General features: G+C 44.6%; 2 protein-coding genes and 1 long non-coding RNA gene across 17 annotated transcripts in view; 2 read left to right on the plus strand and 1 right to left on the minus strand.

Annotated features, from left to right (window-relative positions):
* Window positions 1-17,595, minus strand: part of NIPAL3 (NIPA like domain containing 3) — a 49,671-nt gene extending 32,076 nt beyond the window's left edge. For 3 of the 13 annotated variants that reach the window (XR_014264517.1, XR_014264518.1, XM_082464548.1), the window contains exons 1-3: window positions 17,463-17,592; window positions 16,409-16,551; window positions 14,259-14,591 (exon numbers count right to left, since the gene is read on the minus strand). Coding sequence is in view for 11 of the 13 variants with exons in the window: in XM_082464548.1 (XP_082320674.1) it covers window positions 14,259-14,351 (93 nt within the window). In the remaining 2 variants the exon portion in view is untranslated. The other 10 variants (XM_082464538.1, XM_082464540.1, XM_082464546.1 and 7 more) reach the window with 9 other exon arrangements.
* Window positions 1,220-15,476, plus strand: LOC309662221. The gene is made up of 2 exons (XR_014264595.1): window positions 1,220-11,238; window positions 14,775-15,476. It is a non-coding gene; the product is annotated as an uncharacterized lncRNA (long non-coding RNA).
* A 101-nt stretch (window positions 17,596-17,696) lies between the features above and the next one.
* STPG1 (sperm tail PG-rich repeat containing 1) overlaps window positions 17,697-19,841 on the plus strand; it is a 54,371-nt gene continuing 52,226 nt past the window's right edge. For all 3 annotated transcript variants that reach the window (XM_082464588.1, XM_082464590.1, XM_082464589.1), the window contains exon 1: window positions 17,697-19,241. The gene's annotated coding sequence lies outside the window, so the exon portion shown is untranslated. The remainder of the gene's footprint in view (window positions 19,242-19,841) is intronic.

The raw sequence follows: 19,841 nt of genomic DNA on the forward strand, positions 1-19,841 counted from the left end.
ATTGGCTGCAGCATCCTGAGGCAAGGGACAGCACTGGGATGAACAATACACAGAAGGAAAAGCCTGAGCAGGAAGAGGTTGGGAAAGAAGATATGGAGGTGCGGGGTGGAGAGAGAGAGGGCTTTTAAAAGCTCTGGTGTATCCTGGGGAATCAAGACTATTCATATACCCAGGGCTGGATGCGTGCTCCAAAAACACTTGAGAAGATGCTAAGCCTTCACCTCATGTGGCCTTCAGGCTGGGCAGAACAGCAAGTAAAAGTTAAGGCAGAGCTGTAAATAGACTGGTAAACGATGGAGTAGTGCCCCAGCACAGAGCCAGTCTGCAAAGACTGGGAGAGGTTTTTTTGTTTCTTTTTTCCTTTTTTTGGCTCTAGGCGTTTAAGGAAACTATCAAAACACAAACTGACCACCAAGCTAACAGACACAGACTTGGATAGGCCACACACAACAGAAAACACAGACTTTACAAAAAAAGTTGAGAAAAATCACTAACCAAGCAAACAATAAGAAACCACAACAAGCAGCAACAACAAACAGGGGGCCGGGTGTGGATCTGATTTCCGGAGTTGCCACATAATCTTTTTTTTTTCTTTTTTTTTTGGCTGCGCAAGTCCTAACCACCGAACAGCCAGAGTTGCCACATAATCTTGAAAATGCCCAGATTTCATCAAGTTGTGCCATACTGATATCTAAATCCAGAACATTTCTGTCATTCCTCAAAGAAACCCCAAACCCACTAGCATTCATTCCCTGTTTCTCCTCCCCTCATTTCCTGGCAACCACTAGTCTATTCACTGTCTCCATGGATTTGCCTATTCTGGACATTTCATATAAATGGAACTCTACAATATATGGTCTTTTGTGACAGGCTTCTTTCACTTAGCATAATGTTCTTTTTTTTTTTTTAAATTATTTATTTATTATTTATTTATTATTTTTTTAATATTTGGCTGTGTTGGGGCTTCGTTTCTGCGCGAGGGCTCTCTCTAGTTGCGGCGAGTGGGGGCCACTCTTCATCGCGGTGCGCGGGCCGCTCACTATCGCGGCCTCTCTTGTTGAGGAGCAGAGGCTCCAGACGCTCAGGCTCAGTAGTTGTGGCTCACGGGCCCAGTTGCTCCGCGGCATGTGGGATCTTCCCAGACCAGGGCTCGAACCCGTGTCCCCTGCATTGGCAAGCAGATTCTCAACCACTGCGCCACCAGGGAAGCCCCAGCATAATGTTCTTAAGGTTCATATGTTATAGCATGAACCAGTACTTCATTCTTTATTATGGCCAAATAATATTCCATTATATGGATATACCGTATTTTGTTTATCTGTTCATCAGTTACATGTAAATTATTTCCACTTTTTGTCTATCATGAATGTTGCTATGAACATTTGTGTACATCTTTTTGTATGAACATATGTTTTCAGTTCTCTTGGGTACATTCCACTAGGAGTGGAATTGCTCAGTCATATGGTAACTCTATGTTTAACTTTTTGAGGAACTGCCAAACTGTTTTCTATAGTGGCTACACCAAATTACATTCCCACCAATCAAGGGTTCTCATTTCTCCACATCATTGCCAACACTTGTTATTTTCCTTAAAAAAAAAAAAAAATTATGATAGCCATTCTAAAGAGTGTGAAGTGGTATCTAATTGTGGTTTTGATTTGCCTTTCCCTAATGACTAATGATGTTGAGCATCTTTTTAGGTATATATTGGCCATTTGTTTATCTTCTTTGGAGAACTGCTTATTCAAGTCCTTGGCTTATTTTAAAAAATTCACATATAATAAAGTTGACTATTAATCGTCTTAAAGTATACAATTCAGTGGCATTTAGTACATTTTCAATGTTGTGCAATGCTTTGCCTATTTTTAAATTGAGTTGTCTTTTTATTATTGAGTTGTAAGATTTCTTTATATGTCTGGATACTAAACCCTTGTCAGATATACAATTTGCAAATATTTTCTCCTATTTTGAGGGTTATAGTTTACTTTCTTGACAGTGTGCTTTGATGAACAAAAGTTTTTAATTTTGATTAAGTTTAATTTATCTATTTTTTTCTTTTGTTTCTTGTATGGTTTTTGGTGTCATCATTTTAAAAAATTGTTGTCTAATCCAAGGTCACAAAAATTTGTACCTATGTTTCTTTCCAAGAGTTTTATAGTTTTAGCTCTTAGATCTTTGCTCCATTTTGAATTAATTTTTTTTACATGGTATGAGGAAGGAGTCCAACTTCATCCTTTTATATGTAGATATCCAGTTGTCCGAGCATCATCTGTTGAAAAGACTTTATATTCTTTTCCTATTGAGTGGTCTTAGCACCCTTGTCAACAATCAATTGACCATAGATGTATGGGTTTATTTCTGGTCTCTATATTGTAGTCCACTGATTTGTACGTCTGTCCTTATGCCAGTACCACACTGTTTTGATTACTGTAGTTTTGTAATAATTTTTGAATTCAAGAAGCATGAGTCCTCCAACTTTGTTCTTCTTTTCCCAAGATTGTATTGGCTAGTTGGAGTCCCTGGCATCTCCACAGAATTTTAGGATCAGTTTGTCTCTAATTTCCCTTGTGATTTCTTCATTGACCATGGGTTAATTTTCACATATTTGTGAATTTCCCTCTTTGCTGCTGTGAATTTCCTTCTGTTATTGATTTCTCATTTCATCCCGCCGTGATCAGAGGACATGCTTATATGATTATTTGACATTTGTTTTGTAGCCTAACACATGGCCTATCCCACAGACTGCTCCATGTGCATTTGAGAAGAAGGTGTATTTTACTACTGTTGGGTGGAGTGTTCTATAGATGTCTGTTAGGTCTAATTGGTTTATGGTGGTGTTCAAGTCTTCTATTTCCTTGCTGATCTGCTGTCTAGTTGTTCTATCCATTATTGAAAATGTGGTATTAAAGTGTCCAACTATTACTGTTGAACTATTTCTTCCTTCAATTCTGTCAATTTTTGCTTCATGTATTTTGGGGCTCTGTTAGGTGCATATATTTTACAACTGCTATATCTTTTTGATGGATTGACCCTTTTATCATTATATAATGTCCTTCTTAGTCTCTCATAACAATTTCTGTCTTAAAGTCTATTTTGTCCAATGTTAGCATAGCCACTCAAGCTGTCTTTTGGAATATTCCACTGTGAATGGAATATTTTTCCCATCTTTTTACCGTCAACCTATTTGTGTCTTTAAATCTAAAGTGTGTCTCTTGTGGACAGGATATACTTGGGTCATGTTTTTAAAATATCATTTCTACCAATCTCTGCCTTTTAATTGGAGAGAGTTTAATCCATATACATTTACTATAATTACTGATAAGGAAGAACTTCTGTCATTTTGCTATTTTTTCCCGTGTATGTCTTATGTCTCTTTTTATTCCTCAATTCCTCCATTACTGCCTTCTTTTGTGTTAAATAGATATGTTTTCTAGAGTACCATTTTAATTCCCTTGTTATTTCTTTTACTATATATTTTTGAGTTATTTTCTTAGTGGTTATACTAGTGATTATAATTACCATCTTAATTTCAGTAGTATACAACAAAACTTTGCTCCTGAGACTTCCCTGGTGGCGCAGTGGTTAAGAATCTGCCTGCAGGATTCTTATGCAGGGGACACAGGTTCCCTGCATAAGACATGGGTTCGATCCCTGGTCTGGGAAGACCCCACATGCCACGGGGCAAACAAGCCCATGTACCACAACTACTGAGCCTGCGCGCCCTAGAGCCCACATGCTGCAACTACTGAGCCCAAGCGCCACAACTACTGAAGCCCATGTGCTCTAGGGCCCATGTGCTGCAACTACTGAGCCTGAGTGCTGCAACTACTGAAGCCCACGTACCTACAGCCCATGCTCCACAACAAGAGAAGCCACAAGAGAAGCTAGGGCTACTCTTCGTTGCGGTGAATGGGGTTCTCATTGTGGTGGCTTCTCTTGTTGCGGAGCATGGGCTCTAGGCGTGCAGGCTTCAGTAGTTGCAGCATGTGGGCTCAGTAGTTGCGGCACACGGGTCCTAGAGGGCGTGTGCTTCAGTAGTGGCAGCACATGGGCTCAGTAGTTGTGGCCCACGGGCTCCAGAGCACAGGCTCAAGGGTTGTGGCGCATGGGCTTAGTTGCTCTGCTGCATGTGGGATCTTCCCGGACCAGGGGTCGAACCCGTGTCCCCTGCATTGGTAGGTGGATTCTTAACCACTGCGGCACCAGGGAAGTCCCAGCCTGAGTTGTTTTTACGTGGCTGGCCAGCTCTTCTACTAGAGAGAGCTCAGCCTTTGGAAACTGACAGACTGGGTTTGTTGTATATATTAGAAATAATCATGACAGCGATAATGACAAACAACAGTATTTATTGAGCACTTACTACATGCCAAGTACTATTCCAAGTACTTCATATATATTAACTCATTTAATCCTCATAACAACCCATAAGGTAGGTAGTATTATTATCTAATTTTACAGTGAGGAAACTGAGGCACAGAGGGTATGAGGTAGCTGGTAAGTGGATGAAGCAGGACTGGAACCCAGGTAGTCTGACATTAGAGCCCATGCTCTTAACTATTATGTCAAGCTATGGAATATTTAAAGCTCTAGAACAATGCCTGACACAGGATAGGTATTCAATAATTAGTAGCTATTACCAAGGGCTGGGGAATTGGTTCTTCACTCAAAGGTTCCTAGGCTAGTGCAGACTACAGACACTTTACAGAGGAGGGAAGAATAGCATTCCAGACACTTATTCACTTATTCAGTGCCTAGTGTGTGCCATGCACTGACTGTCAATGTGCCATGGTCTGTCCCAGTCCTCATGTAGTATATATTAAACACCTGATTATTTTTAAGCACACTTCAGTTAGAGCTACCTAGGAGAAGCACAGAGGTCTGATCTAGTGTGTGAGAGACCCAGGATTAAGGGAAGTCAGGGAAGCATCTCTGAAGAATGGTTTCAGAGAGAGATCTGAAGACACAGAGTGATGGGGGTGGGGAGGAGAAAGCCATTCTACATCCCATGGGAAGCCCCCATGGTGGGAATGAGCATGGTGCCTTTGAGGAATGGAAAGAAGGTGATGTGGAGGGACAAGACCCAGGGGGAAATGGGCTCAAAGGCACTGAGAGGTAAAAGGGGATGTGTGTGTGAGAGCCTGAGGACCAATGAGGGCTTCTATATAGCTGGGGCAAGGGTCCACGGAAGACAGAAGAAAACTGAGTGTAGAGGGATAAGGCTTAGGGGTGGGCTGGTCAGATTGGGAGGGGGCTTCTCTACTTCAAAGGGTTTGGATTTGGGCTTGGAGATGATAGGGAGGCTCTGAGTGATGTCATTAGGACTGTCTCTAAAAAAGAAATCAGGGTAGCAAGGTCTGGAAGGCCATATCCTTCAGATTGGGGGGGCCCAGAGACTCTCTTCTACAAAGGTTTTGCTGATACTGACAGTTTTAAGGGATTCAATCACCATATCCTCATTTCCATCTGTGCCCTTTGCTAGCTTCCTATAGTTCCCCTTTCTTACTTTTCTCTGTAGCTTCCTCCCACTTTATCAAAGAAAGGCTTGTCCTTCACTCATGTGGAATCTTACTCTGGTACATTGCCCCAAGTTGTAAAACCACTAAGAAACCAAGGGGAATTTTGAAATTTTATTTCCTGGGAGATTTCTTTAGTGATAAATGCCCATTCTAGGAATTGTTTTCTCTCCCTCTCTCATATGTATTCCTGTAAGGCATGACAGATATCAGAATGGGATAACTTGGCCCTTGTTAAGATATTCTGAAATCAGAGAGACTGATTTAACTGATGTTTGTACAATAAAGACTAGCTTTGTTAATTAGGTTACACCTACAGTTCTAAGTTTTGACAAAAATATATTCAAGCAAGGGATAAATACATGTACAAATATTTATAGTAAATATTTGCATTATATTCTAGAGTTAAAATATATGTACACATATATGTATTACAATACAGTAAGGGCAAAGGTGTAGTAAAATTAATAATATTTCAATTTCCCCAATCCTTTCTGGATATATGAGGTTAACCCAATGTGCCTCTAAGTGAAAAAAGTGACCGGCATAATTGATCATACTTTTTTGGTAAACTTCACAGAAACTGTAAAAGCAAAAACAAATCCTGTTCTAAATGAAGTGTGTCTAGTACGTTGCTTTGAACAAAAATGAATGAGGTCCTAATCATATTGTTAGTTGATAGGTCAATAAAACTAGTTTATCACTATGTGATTTTTAGCACATAACTTTGAAGGAGTTGAAAGAATTCAGTGATACTGCTGTAAAAATACTTCTTCCATTCAGGGTACATGAAGAGGCTCAGCACTTCTAGCCAAAGCTTGCAACAGGATTGATGCTAAACTCTATCTCATTCTACCAATTAATAATATTTACCTTGAATATTGAAAATCAAGTCCAAATCTTTTCAGATACATTTTTCTAATACAAAGTTATTTTTGTTCAATAATAATGATAAGAATTTATACTGCATTAATCAATTGCTTTTATTCAATTGTATAAAAAATTCTGTATTGAATCAATACCTATGAACCTTATATCAAAGGAAATTTTAAAAATGAAATTTGGTTACATACTCTACATTCTTTCTTGTAGAGAAGTATGATAGGTGTCCGTAAAAATTTTAAGTGTTGAAAGACAGACACATATAAACAAAGAAGAACAAGAGTGTTTTTGCTCGCCACCTAATTCTGCAAGGATTAAGCTGTAATTTGTTGCAGTCGATGACCAACAGTACACTCTGAACGGAAATTAAGACAATGACAGGATGCTCTGTGCTTGGACAAGCAGGCCCCTTAGATAGTTAGATGCACATCTCAGGAAGAATTTTAATGAACCCAGATTCTTGCATCTTCCCACACGAAAAAAAAAGCACTAAATTATTAACTTGAGATATCTTTTCTCTGTGACTAGCAGTAATCTTTTACCAAGATGTACACTTTACCGCATGTATTTCCTAGCCAAAAATCCCATACGTATAAACTGGTTTCCCCCTCAACCTCTTCAGAACAGCTTCCTCAGAGCTACTGAGCGTCTGTCTCCCAGGCTATAGTCCTCAGTAAGGTCTCTGAAATAAACTTAAGTCACAACTCTTAGGTTGTGTGTTTTTCTTTAAGCTGACACAATTTTGGGATAAAATTCTGTGGGGAAATGGAAGGGAAACAGAAATTCAAGAAGGAAAAGGAATGATGTAAACTTTCCAACTGTTAAAGAAGAGTCTTTTCAGAAGTCTGATGGTAGGGATCAAGTGGTTTTTATATTCTGGGGGCTTTAGTTAAGTATGTGTAAGAGTTAAAAAAAAAAAAGAATTTAAATGTGTCAGGAATTACATACTTTGTGAATATTTAAACTTGTAATCAAAAGTTTTAAGTTTTAGATGTCAATGAAAAGAAAGTGTGAGGAAATAACACAGTGTTTCCTTAGAGGGGCAAGTTTGAGGACCTCAAAGGAAGCCCTTCACTACATGTGGCTCCTACAGATTGAAAGCAAGGACCTCAACCTCATGGGAGGCAAAGAACTCGGGGCCAGGCAGGCACTCTGCCTAATAACTCAGTTTACCTACACTAATGAGTAAATTGTTGCAAAGCTTAAGTGGCAGTGATTTTGCAGGAACTGCCTTCAGCAGGTAGGAGACAAAGACTCTGGTTGCTGCTCCAAAAACACTTCAAAGCTGCTTTAACACCTTAGTGGGAGACAGGGAAGAGCTGGAAAACAGGCCCCAGGAACTGTGCAGAAACGGAGACCTGAGCGGGGGCTGTTCAGAGGACAGCTGCAGGTTCAGGGTAGGCAGGCCGCTGAGGTCTGCTTCACTAAGCCTCGGTTCCGCTCTCTTCTGCTAGTTGGGATGACGGTGCCCCTCTGTCAGAGCTGGTGCATGAACTTCTTGAGATCATTTGGAAGAAACACTTAACTCAGTAACTAAGAATTAGGGTGAACCATAGAAATTGCCAATATCCAACCAGTTTTGACCTACAAAAGTGGTAGTTTCTTATGGTTCGACCTATAACTGATAGCCACTACATTATTATTACCCAGAGATACCAAGCTGTCCTCTGATGAGACTGAATCCACAAGGCTGCTGGAGAATGTGCTGTGAAATGTGACATAAAATGGAGTCATTTAAGTCAGGATTTTAAAATAGGGCTGGGGGGCTTCCGTGGTGGCGCAGTGGTTAAGAATCCACCTGACAATGCAGGGGACACGGGTTCGAGCCCTGGTCCGGGAAGATCCCACATGCCACAGAGCAACTAAGCCCGAGCGCCACAACTACTGAGCCTGCACTCTAGAGCCCACGAGCCACAACTACAAAAGCTCACATGCCACAGCTACTGAGCCTGCATGCCACAACTACTGAAGCCCGTACGCCTAGAGTCCACGCTCCGCAACAAGAGAAGCCACCGCAGTGAGAAGCTCGCGGACTGCAACAAAGAGTAGCCCCCGCTCGCTGCAACTAGAGAAAGCCCGTGCGCAGCAATGAAGACCCAATGCAGCCAAAAATAAATAAATAAATAAATTTATTAAAAAAAAAAAAAATGAAATCGGGCTGGGAGGCCATTAAGGAGGTGGACCCTGTATATGTCCTCACCGGCTGGAGCCATGAACTTCTGAACCAGGCCAAACCATGAATACTCTAAGGACTCTGCAAGAACACTTGCAGCTTGTCACAGTACCAAACTGCCCCCCGTGCCCCCCAGTGATGGCCTGAGCGCTCAGTCACGCTTAGCCAAGACTAGATTCTCCCTCCAACTCCAGTGAAAATCCCTTGTGATGCAAACTTCCCTTCTTCACCTTTAAAAGCCCTCGACTTGACACCTGAATCTATGTGCCCTGAACTGTAATTCTTGGATCCCAAATGAACTCTTTTTTTTTTTTTATAGTAAATCTTGAAATCTGGTAGTGAAAATCCTTCAACTTTGTTCTTTTTTAAACTTTGGGTTTTAATTTATTTATTTATTTATGGCTGTGTTGGGTCTTCGTTTCTGTGCGAGGGCTTTCTCTCCTTGCGGCAAGCGGGGGCCACTCTTCATCGCGGTGCGCGGGCCTCTCACTATTGCGGCCTCTCTTGTTGCGGAGCACGGGCTCCACACGCGCAGGCTCAGTAGTTGTGGCTCACGGGCCCAGTTGCTCCGCGGCATGTGGGATCCTCCCAGACCAGGGCTCGAACCCGTGTCCCCTGCACCGGCAGGCAGACCCCCAACCACTGCGCCACCAGGGAAGCCCCAAGTGAACTCTTTTTGCTTGATTACTGCCTCCTAAGTCTATTTAGGTCGGCAGTGTTGCTAACAACTCGCCAAGGGGAAGTAAAGAGATGAAGACGGGAAACAAGCAGCTGTGGCCACACAGACAAGTCAATGCTGTTTCAGGGAGGAGGCTGTGGAGGGGTGAAACCAGGAAATGAAATCGTGAAGCTCACAGGGATAAACCAGCCTAAGCATCAAAAACGAGGTTAAAAGGTTACCATAATAATATTTATGGAGCATTTATATATTATATCACAGGTATTATATATATATGTCAGGCATGGCACTAAGCCCTTTCTACGCATCACCTCTGAGCCACAAATAACCCTATGAAGTGGGTACTACTATGAGTCCTATTTTTAGCACACAAGTTGGAAGGAGTTTAGAGATGAACGAAGGAAGACTCAGAGTAGTTAAATAACCTGTCCAAGGTGAGAATGGGAGAACTTAAAGCTAGCTAGAGGTCTGACTTCCAGTTTCCTGATGAGAATCTGTCTCCCACTGTATTCTCTGGGGTGTCCTTCAAAGGTGGCAAAATAAAGAAAAAAAGATCCCCACCTTGTAAGGGCTACATTCCCACTAATGACACAGGAAGCTGAGTTTCTTTTAAAAGCCATTACCTCAAGCATATTAATCTCCACTCATAACGACTGGCTACAGACACAGTAACAGCGCAATACAACTTCACGCCCTTTCATCTAAGGGTTTCAAAGGGCTTCGTCAACGCTAATTATGCCCCAAACCCTTGTGAAGTGGTGACTGGTTCAATTTTTTTTGTTTTTTTTTTGGTTCAATTTTATGAGCATCTAAAGTCAAGCAAGGAAGATGCCAGCAGCCCAGGGGTTACACAATTTGAACACACACCTACCAGCCGCCCTCAAGTGCCTGGTGGAGGGCAATTCAGAGTTGAGGCGACAACCAGCAGGGCTCCTGACATTAAGTTCCTCCTCCAAACCTCAGCACTGGAAACTGTGAAATGGTGGTGTCCAGGTCTACTGGCAGGGAGGGAGGAGGACAGCAACGGGAGCCTCCAGCTCTGGACACTGCTGGGAGACTTCTCGACCCAGCATGCTCTGCTTTTGGCTGAGGAACCACCCGGGGGTTTTCACCAAAGTTATTCAAAGTGTTAAGTGCTCATAAGTACATGCGGACGGCTAACCCAGGACAGGGATTCGATCTTGGGATCACTGACCCTGTGCCTTACAAAAAGGTGCAGACTGAAACACCGGTGCTCCCACTGAGGGGCAGGTTCAAGCCATGGCTCCAACAGACCCAGCCATCAAGGGAAGGGGGCAGCAGACCCAAAGTCACTTCCCTCTCTGCTTCAGCATACCAATACAGATTTTGAAGACCAGCAGACCTGGGCTGGGGTCCTGCCTCTGCCACTTACTGCTGTGTGACTTCAGGGCAATCACTCTGAAGCCTCAGCTTCCCCTCTGAAAAATGAAGCTGACTGTAAACCCTCATGTAATAAATATTAAAACAATTCTAGCTGCTACCATTATTATTTTTACAGTTTTCATTTTTATCATCATCATTAGCATTAGCAACAGCTCTAAGGACCCTTCTGGCTCTGATATTCTCTGATCCAAGAATTGATCTTTCACCAGCTACAACTCTGAAAGAAAAGAAACTGTTTGCAGAAAAGCAGCCAAAGGTCGCAGAGGCAGGAAACCTTGGATATTGGTATCCAAGTGAAACCTCAGCTCAGATCTCCTGTTCCAGCGCCTGCTTTACATCTGCCAACAACAGCATCTACTTACATACTGCAGTGACAAGACAAGACAGTGTCATCACTTGCTATTTAAACTGAACTCTCATAGTCCCTTGGGCTTAAAATGCTAACAGTTAAGTATAAACTGCATTCTGGCTTGCTCTGAGGGTTACTTATATTCAAATGCAAGGGATGCAGCAGGTTGGCTAACGGGCTCTGCTACACCTGTGACCTGGCTTCAGGCCAGCTCCCTGACGTCTACCTTCTCCAGCAGGTAAGGCATTACCTTATCCACGACTGCTATTTCGACACTTAATAGCCAGTACCAGGGAGAGAAGGGGCCTTGCAGAGTGCCCGGCACAATGTAGGCAAGAGGAAGTGGTGGATAAAACCAAGGGCTTTGGCAGAGCACAGGCTTGTTTCAAATTCCAGTTTTATGACCTATTGACTGTGTAGTCTTGGGCAAGTTAATTAACATCTCTGTGCCAGTTTCCTCATTTGTAAAATGGGGATATAATAGTACTTACCTTATGGGACTTTTGTGAGGATTAACACAGTCCCTGTTACAGTGAACACAACAAATGTTAGTTGCTATTACTATGATGATGATTACCATAGTAATTGTGAATTGGCTATAAAAGTGTGGATAAAGGACCTATATTTTCCTGCCAGGAAGACTGACAAAGGCTTCATGGAAAAGGTGATATTTGAGCTGGAGCTGGAAGGGTGGGTAGGATTACCACAGGCAGAAAACAGGGGATGGTGCAGGCAGCTTCAGTTCCCTTTTCTGTAAATTCAGGCCATCCTCATAACCACCCTATAGGATGAACTTAATGTTGATGTGCGGAGGAATTACATGATTTTCCCTAAGTTATAATGCTACAAAGTGATAGAGCTGGGACTGGAAGCCAGATCTCCCTGATTCCAAAGGCCATGCTCTTAACACCCTGCTGAATCTCTCTTTTTGTGCCAAATTCTGTCCTGAAGGGTAGATACTTGTGGAAATGGCTTCCCCGCCACCCTTCTAGACTCCTTCAGGGAGGAGATATCTCAATTACGTACATAGCTCCCGCCCCACCCAGCATAGGCACGTATATGGCAGGTGCTCAGTTGAAAGACCTGTTTGCTAAATAGAAGAAAGTGAGGCCCGACTCTTGCAGGCTGAAGCAGAGCCTCCAGTGTCAGAGACCCGCAGAGATGCCGCCCCTCGGGCAGCTCAGCCTGTTGGTCTCACAGACCACCCTCCCCCAACAACCAGAATCCATTCCCTGCTGGGTAAGGCGAGGGCGGGGCTGTAACTCAGGGCAAACTGCTTGTTTCTAACGCCATCCCCCGATCAGCGTGGACTTGGGGCCTCTCAATGTTTCCCCCAAAGGTAGGAGATGCCCACAGTGCATCAGCCACAAGCCCACAGTGTGGAGACATCACGTTTGCTGGAGGACCCCACCCCCAGCCACTACTGATTGGACGAATGTAGACACCTGACCCAAGCTGGGCCAATCAGATCCTCCCTCTTTTGAACGTGTGATTAAGAGTTCTACCACCTTTCAAGCCCCACGGCCCTTCTTGCCCCTGGGTTCCATGAGCTACCCTGTAGCCTTATAATAATTTTACCTTTCCCTTCAGCGTCTCTGAAATGGATTTTTATTCCTTGCAACCAAAATAGCCTTAAAATCAAGGAGGAAAGAGACAGCTTCCCCTTAGAAACCCCTTCCCCTTCCCCCAGGCAGAATTAACTACTCCTTTCTCTGCTCTATGCACCTTCATCTGTTCCTGTTTGTAACCACGAGACATTTCTGAGCCAAGCGGTGAGTCAAGCCCCTCCTGCATGCCTAGCGCTCGGCTACGTGCTTTCTCATTGATCCATGCAGCCGAGGAGGGATGAGGGATGCAGGGAGGTGTTGCTACCACCATCCTACCTGTAAGAGAAGCTCTGAGGGTTACCTAAGCCCTACGTCTAATCACTTAGGAACAGGTAGGGATTTGAAGCCTAGCCTTCTTCCCTTTATCCCCCCTGGTACTTCGGTCAGCTCATCACCCTTTGTTCACATGCCTGTCTGCCACCTCAATTCTTAAGCTCTTTGATAGAGTCACTATGACTTATTTACCTTTGCTCTGGCATGAAGATATTTCTGTAATAAGTAACTGAATAAAATTTGTGATTAAAATGGAAACTTATTAGAAACCTCATCTTGGCATCCATTCCCCACAAGGGCAATTATATTAACTATATTTTCTGTATTCGTTTTTTTTTTTTTTTTTTTAAAGGGATTGATAGATCCCTTCTTCTTCTTCTTCTTCTTATTTATTTATTTATTTGTGGCTGTGCTGGGTCTTCGTTTATTTATTTATTTATTTATTTGTGGCTGTGCTGGGTCTTTGTTTCTGTGCGAGGGCTTTCTCTAGTTGCGGCAAGTGGGGGCCACTTTTCATTGTGGTGCGCGGGCCTCTCACTATCGCGGCCTCTCTTGTTGAGGAGCACAGGCTCCAGACGCGCAGGCTCAGTAATTGTGGCTCACGGGCCTAGTTGCTCCGCGGCATGTGGGATCTTCCCAGACCAGGGCTCGAACCCGTGTCCCCTGCATTGGCAGGCAGATTCTCAACCACTGTGCCACCAGGGAAGCCCTATTTTCTGTATTCTTGATGCACTGGCATTTGTGACCTCGCTTGTTGGGGAGAGACTGCCTCTTCCAGGGCTATCCAATTCTTAGAGATAGCAAAGGGGCATGCTCTCCGGGATGTTCACTGCAGCATTTACAGTCATCCCAGATTAGAAACAACCTAAACATCCAACAATAGGAGGTCTTTCCAGCAAATTTTGATACAGCAGCTCAACAGATTACTGCGCATCATTCAGAAAGCATGCTTTCAATCACTACTCAGTGACGTGGGGAAATAGTCCACAAACAAGGTTAAGGGAAACAACCAAGAAACAAAACTCTCTGTACAATCTGATCCCCAATCTGTAATACCAGAAAAAGACAGGAAGGAAATATACAGAAATATGAACAAAGGTTGTCTCCGAGTAATGGAGCAGGTGATTTTTTTTAAAAAATCAAGTCTTCTAAGTGGGAATGAATTCCTTTTAAAATATTTCTCTACCTTCCTATTTTTATGTATTTTAATGAACATTTCTTTTGATTACACTTTCTCTTGTACGCTTGGAGGGTCTGCCTGTTTCTGCCAGCGATAGGCACGCGGACCCTGGACCTATCTGTTAGCCAATGCTGCACCGTGTTACTTTCTTGTTAGAAAAATATAAAATTCCCAAACCAAAAAAATAAAAGCTCTTGCCTTGTAGGAGAAGGAAGCCTCACTCACAGGGTCAGCACTGCTCGCGGGCGGGAGCTGCTGCAGCTGCAGGGCTGCTCTGTGGGCTCCGTCCATGGTGGTCTAAGGGCACATCCCACCGGGCCTGGTTCGGTAGCTGCAGCTGCTGCTAAGCCATCTTTCCTTGTGGGGTTCGCCTCCTTCTACCAGCCATCACTTTCCCATGCGGAAAGAGTACTTTAAGGCTCTTTTGGCCGATTTACAGCCTTTTCCTCATCTTCCCACAAAGACGTGCCAGTTTCTAGGTCTCTTCCCAGGCAGACAGGCAGGGATGCGTTTCCTGATTCTCGTGGTGCTCTAGAGGGTGGGGAAGAACATTAAAAATGCATGTACAATGAAACACTGAAACATTATCATCTCAAATAAAGATATGGCTCACCTACCTCAAAGCCTTTTCCCAGCCCTTTAAAAACCCCTTCCCTCGCCTCCTTTGCTTCCTTCCTTCCATCATATCCTAATTTAAATGCTACTTTTCTATAGGCTCCCCTACATAAGAAGTAGAACACTACCTACATCTACTTCTCCAGGACTCCAAAAAAAGAAAAAAATCCCACTGCCATAGAAAAGGAACCATCTACATTCTGATGCAGGAAAGAAAGAATGAGAGGAAAAGTTATCTCCATGGAAGATGGAAGAATTGTCCTGCTCCTGAGGGTCAGCCTAGCACAGGTGATACAACATTGGACCAGGAGGGGGAAGACCTAAGTGACCAGATCATTTTGCCTCTGGGAGTCTCAGTTGCCTCATCTGTAGAACAGGGGTAAAATGTGGCCTCAAGTAAAACCAGCAATGACGGTAATTCCCATTAGCTTCATTGGACTGATATTTTCAGGGCATCTCAAGCTTTTCTACCAAATAGAGAAAGAGGAAGTACGCCCTTAGTGTTATGGGAAGCATGGCCAAAATACCTTCTGCAAGTGCTAAGGGTTTCTTTGAGGTCTTCTTATATTAAAAAAAAAAAAAAAATCATACAAATTTGGATTCTACTGCAAAGTCTATGTTTATTTTAATATAAAAATATTTAAAATTACTTTTGATCCGCCATGTGCTACCTGTTTTACCTTGGCCAAGTCATTTAACTTTTCAGCCAGTTTCCTCTGCTGTGAAATATGGATATTCCGTGCCCATGTGTTGTTATGAGAATTTGGTGAAATAATGCATATAAAATGTGTGCACAGTGAATGGTCAATGAATGTCAGTTATTATTAGTATAAATTTTATTATTACCGGTCTAATTATTTAATTTGCCTATGAATACACCTTTCTTTCTCTCAAGCAACGGGATATTTGAGGGCTTACTGCGTGCCAAACAAAGTCTCTGCTGTGCCTCAAGGTGTCAGAAAGCTGCCTCCTATCTTTCCTGTAGCTTCCAGTTCCTTCTGTTATCTAGCCCTAGGCCCTGGAATTCTGGTTCCTGGTGTGAACAGCACAGTCTTATGTTATAGGACTAACACTCAGTCCAGTATCTAGGAGACATCAGATGCAGGGCTTAGCACAGGGGCAGCACTTAGACAATGTAGCCCAGGTCTCACTTTGTCAAAGGGCCTCAAAGTTAAATGATTGCTGCTGCCTCTAGATGAGGTTATATGTTCAGTATATATATACCTGAAGTACACTCATCAGACAACTTTGTAACTCACATCCCATAACCAGACCTCCCTGACTATAAAGCCCTACGAATATTTGTTTGTAATCTTGTGAAAAGCGTAATTATTCTTCACTATACTTTTATGCCTTAGGAAGGAAGGGTGGCCCAGGGCTCCCTTGATCTCTGAGATCCTCTTAGAGTCTTTCAGCCTGGAGGTGAAGGGGCACTGGAGCACAAATTCTGGGAAGCAGTTTGCTGAATCCCCTGCTCCGTTGCTCCCTGCCGAGATCTAGCCCAGAGCCTGGCACGGTGACCTCCATACATACCTGCTGACTGGCTATAGACAGGCCTGTGAAGCACCTGGTGCACCGTGGCTGCTTCACGGGCAAGAAGAGAACGGCTTACTCAGGCCTAACCAACCACGACTCCAGAGATACAGCCCGTATAGCCAGCCCCGCCCACAACACGTCAGAGAGACCACAGGGATGTGCCAAGGGGCTGATGGGAATCTAGGCCCCTAACTAACCTCCTCTGGATCAGCTGGTTCCTCCAGGTGGGTTTCTTTTTTGCCCTCCTTTGTGGCGGCTGTGGTTACTCTCATTTAATTCGCTTTGAAAAAGCAGCTTCCCTCTCTGCCTCAGGAACCCCAGGCCTCTGAGGCATCATGGCCTGCAAAGACAGAAAACTCTCCCTCAGCTGTGTAGCCGTTGGGACTAAAAGCCTTGGAGGAACTCTCCGCAAGTTGCCCTTCCTTATAAGGCACACATTCTTTGCCCAGCGACTCTCTTTTCCTGACTTCAAAGCACTTTTCCAGGACTAACATATGCCCTAGAGACAAGGAGCCAACTCTGTGCTGCCAGTCACCCCTTAATTTTGAGGCCCTCACAGCCACCAGTGAGCACAGGGTCGCTGACTCAAAAAAGGAAAGATAATTCACTAGGTGATGGCTTCCACTCCATCCCCCAGCCCTCATCTCAATGAATTACTTCACTGACCCACAGAGTACGGTTTCCCAGCCTAGAGAAACGCAGCTCGTGGCTGCTAAGAGTAGGGTCTGTATTAGACCCTACTGATAGAATTTGGCTCTGCCTGAACAAACAACGCAAACACGCCCTTTCCCACCACCTGCCAATTCAGCTTCCGGTTGCTGAGTGCCAGTTGCAGGCCAAGCGCTTTCCCTTTCCTGGGCTTTGTCTCACTAAAGGCTTACACGCTAAAGTCCCCACCCAATGCGCTGGAAGCAACTTCCAGAGGCCAGCATGGATCAAGAAGGCCTTCTCTCATCCACCTGCTAACTCCACCATCTACTATCGCCCAAGCCGGCGTGTATAGGAACAATTCAGGCGAAGTTACTCTATTTCACTTCCTGATTTGGTAACGCCTGGCATCACCTTTATTAAGGCAAATCCATGCCCCTCTCCTCGATGCGAAAATGGAAAAAGCATTCTGAGGCAATGAGACCCACAATGACAAGAAGGAAGATATTTACGGTAGATGATCACAAATGCATTCGCTTTTCCTGAAATGAAGGGTGACTTCAAGTCCCCCTTCCCCCGCCCTTAGTCTTAATCACTACTCACCGGCGGCGTTTCCGCTAAGGCCCACCTATCAGAGGTTTCTGAGCAATGACTTAGACTCTTCGCGCAACCCGGAGGCACAGCCTCCTAGATTCCTTCCCCAACCCAGAGGTGCCCCAGTGCTGCAGTGTTTTGCTTTCAAAGGCCGCGATTTGACTTGCCAGGCCGCCTGCCAGTCAAAAGCTGGCGGGCATTTGGCGCAGGCGAGTGGCTGCGAGGAGGGGTGGGCGGGACAGACCTCCGGCATTGGCTCCGCCGAGAAGCTTGCTTGAAGCGTAGGGGGAGAGCCTTGAGGAGGCGGCGCCCCGCAGGAGCTTTGCGCTCGCCTGGAGAGGGTCCCCTCTAGCGGCCACAGGAAGGACGTTGGAACAAAACTCCGCTCCCTCCTCGGGCTGTGTCTGGAAAGCTCCGGTGACTTGCTCACAACACCTGCCCTACAGGTGGGCAGCCTGCCAGGTGTCCTGCCTCCTTATCCTCAGAGCCCCCTCCCGGGCTTTGCTCCTGCTGTTCCCCCACCCCACGCTCTCACCAGGTATTCAAATCCCACACATCTTTCAAGGCCCGGTTCCTCCCAAAGCCGCGGGGCCATAAAAATCTCTCCTTGCCTATCCTCCCGGAACACCTGTTGGCAGCACAATATACCAACCCTCCCGGTACGTCCACAGCTCAGCAATACTTAAGGTCCACCAGTAAGCCCAGCACTTGAATGCTTCCGTAATGTACAAGTGTAATAATTATAATTGCCCCGAAGATATATTGTACAATACAGGGAATATAGCCAATATTTTATAATAACTATAAATGGAGTATAACCTTAAAAAATTGTGAATCACTATTCTGTACACCTGTAACATATAATATTGTACAGCAACTATATTTCAATTTAAAAATTAAATTTTAAAAAAATGAGTTGTATTTAAAAAATAATTATTACGTGCATGGAGCTTCTGCTTTTTCACTCACATGCATTTCATTTCAGATCCTCTCAACAACCCCCTGAGTGAGACATTGGGCTCATGCCCATTTTACAGGTGAAGACATGACATTTGGACAGAGACCTCGATGATGAGAAAGAGGCAGTTGTGGTTCAGACCCTGACACCAAGCGAACTCAGAGGGAACACCCGAGAGCAGGACGAGGTTGACATATTGTAGGAACTGCCCAAAGGACAGCGTGGCTGGTGCGAGATTTTTCTGGCGCGTGGGAAGGAGGAGCGGGACGGGCAAGGGACAGCTTATATGAAGATGTTTGGATTTCATCCTAAGTTTAAAGGGGAGCCCTTGGAGTGTTCTAAGAGGGAGAATGACAAGATCACTGTGATTGCTCTTAAGTGTGTAAAGAGGGGCTCCTGGAACACTACATGGCTGCCCTCGTATGCTGCCCGTTTCAGTCATTTTTCTTTGGCTCTTATAAACAGGGCTTCGATGAATGTTAGTTCTTTTAGATTTATTCCTTGAAGTAGGATTTCTGGGTGAGCAGAAGTCTAAGGCTTTGGGTCTATCACAAGATTTTGGGGGGGTTGCCTAGATAAGCCCTATTAAGGTTCCCCACCCATCCTGACGTAGTTAACCTGAACCCTAAAATTCTGGCAGCTTCCCAGCGGTTTTTGAAATGCCTATGATCATTGGCCAACAACTTTTCACGCTAAAGAAACGGAGGACACCATTGGCTCGAGTTCATCAGGAGGCGGGCAGAAGGTGGAAGTTAGAATGTTTAGGCCTGTGGTTGCCATAGCGACAAGGAGGTTGACAGGCCAGATTCAGCCCTGGGGGACCCGATAAGGTAGGAAGATGTCCCTTTTGGGGGACGGATGCCAGGGTCGTGGGGAGGAGGACCCGGCGCACCGCATGGGACGCCCACTGAGACCGCCGCCTGCCCGGTGCGTGCGGAATTCCGCTGCCGAGCTAGGTGGTGCCGTGAGGGCAGGAAGAAGCCACTGTAGGAGGTTCCCCTCCCTGGAGGTGTGCCCTCAGAGTCCCCACCTGAAAAGTGGTGATAATAACCAGGGCATGCCTTCCCCACAGAGCTCCGGTGAGGGGCGTGGGCATCTGACTCCCCTGCCTCAGCTCCGGCGAGTGTACAAACGTTTGGGGGCGTCTGGCAGCAGGTGGGCCACAAAGAGCTAAATTCTAATCCCAGGTCCACTCCATCTCCTTCCCTGCTCGGGACTTCGGTTTACCCATCTGTGAAACGAAAGGCTGTGATTGGAATCTAGAGGTCACTAACCGGCAGCGGAAGTTTATTCCAGCTCTCCGACACACTTTCTCGGCTTCAGAAAAATATCAAATAGATTATTTACCCAAGAGTGCTTTGAAAAATGTAAAATACTTCCAACATGCACCATAGCATTGTAAGTGAATCAATAAAAATCTCATATAGTCA

Source organism: Balaenoptera physalus, assembly GCF_965194825.1.
Source record: "Balaenoptera physalus genome assembly, chromosome: 1".
Lineage (NCBI taxonomy): Eukaryota > Metazoa > Chordata > Mammalia > Artiodactyla > Balaenopteridae > Balaenoptera > Balaenoptera physalus.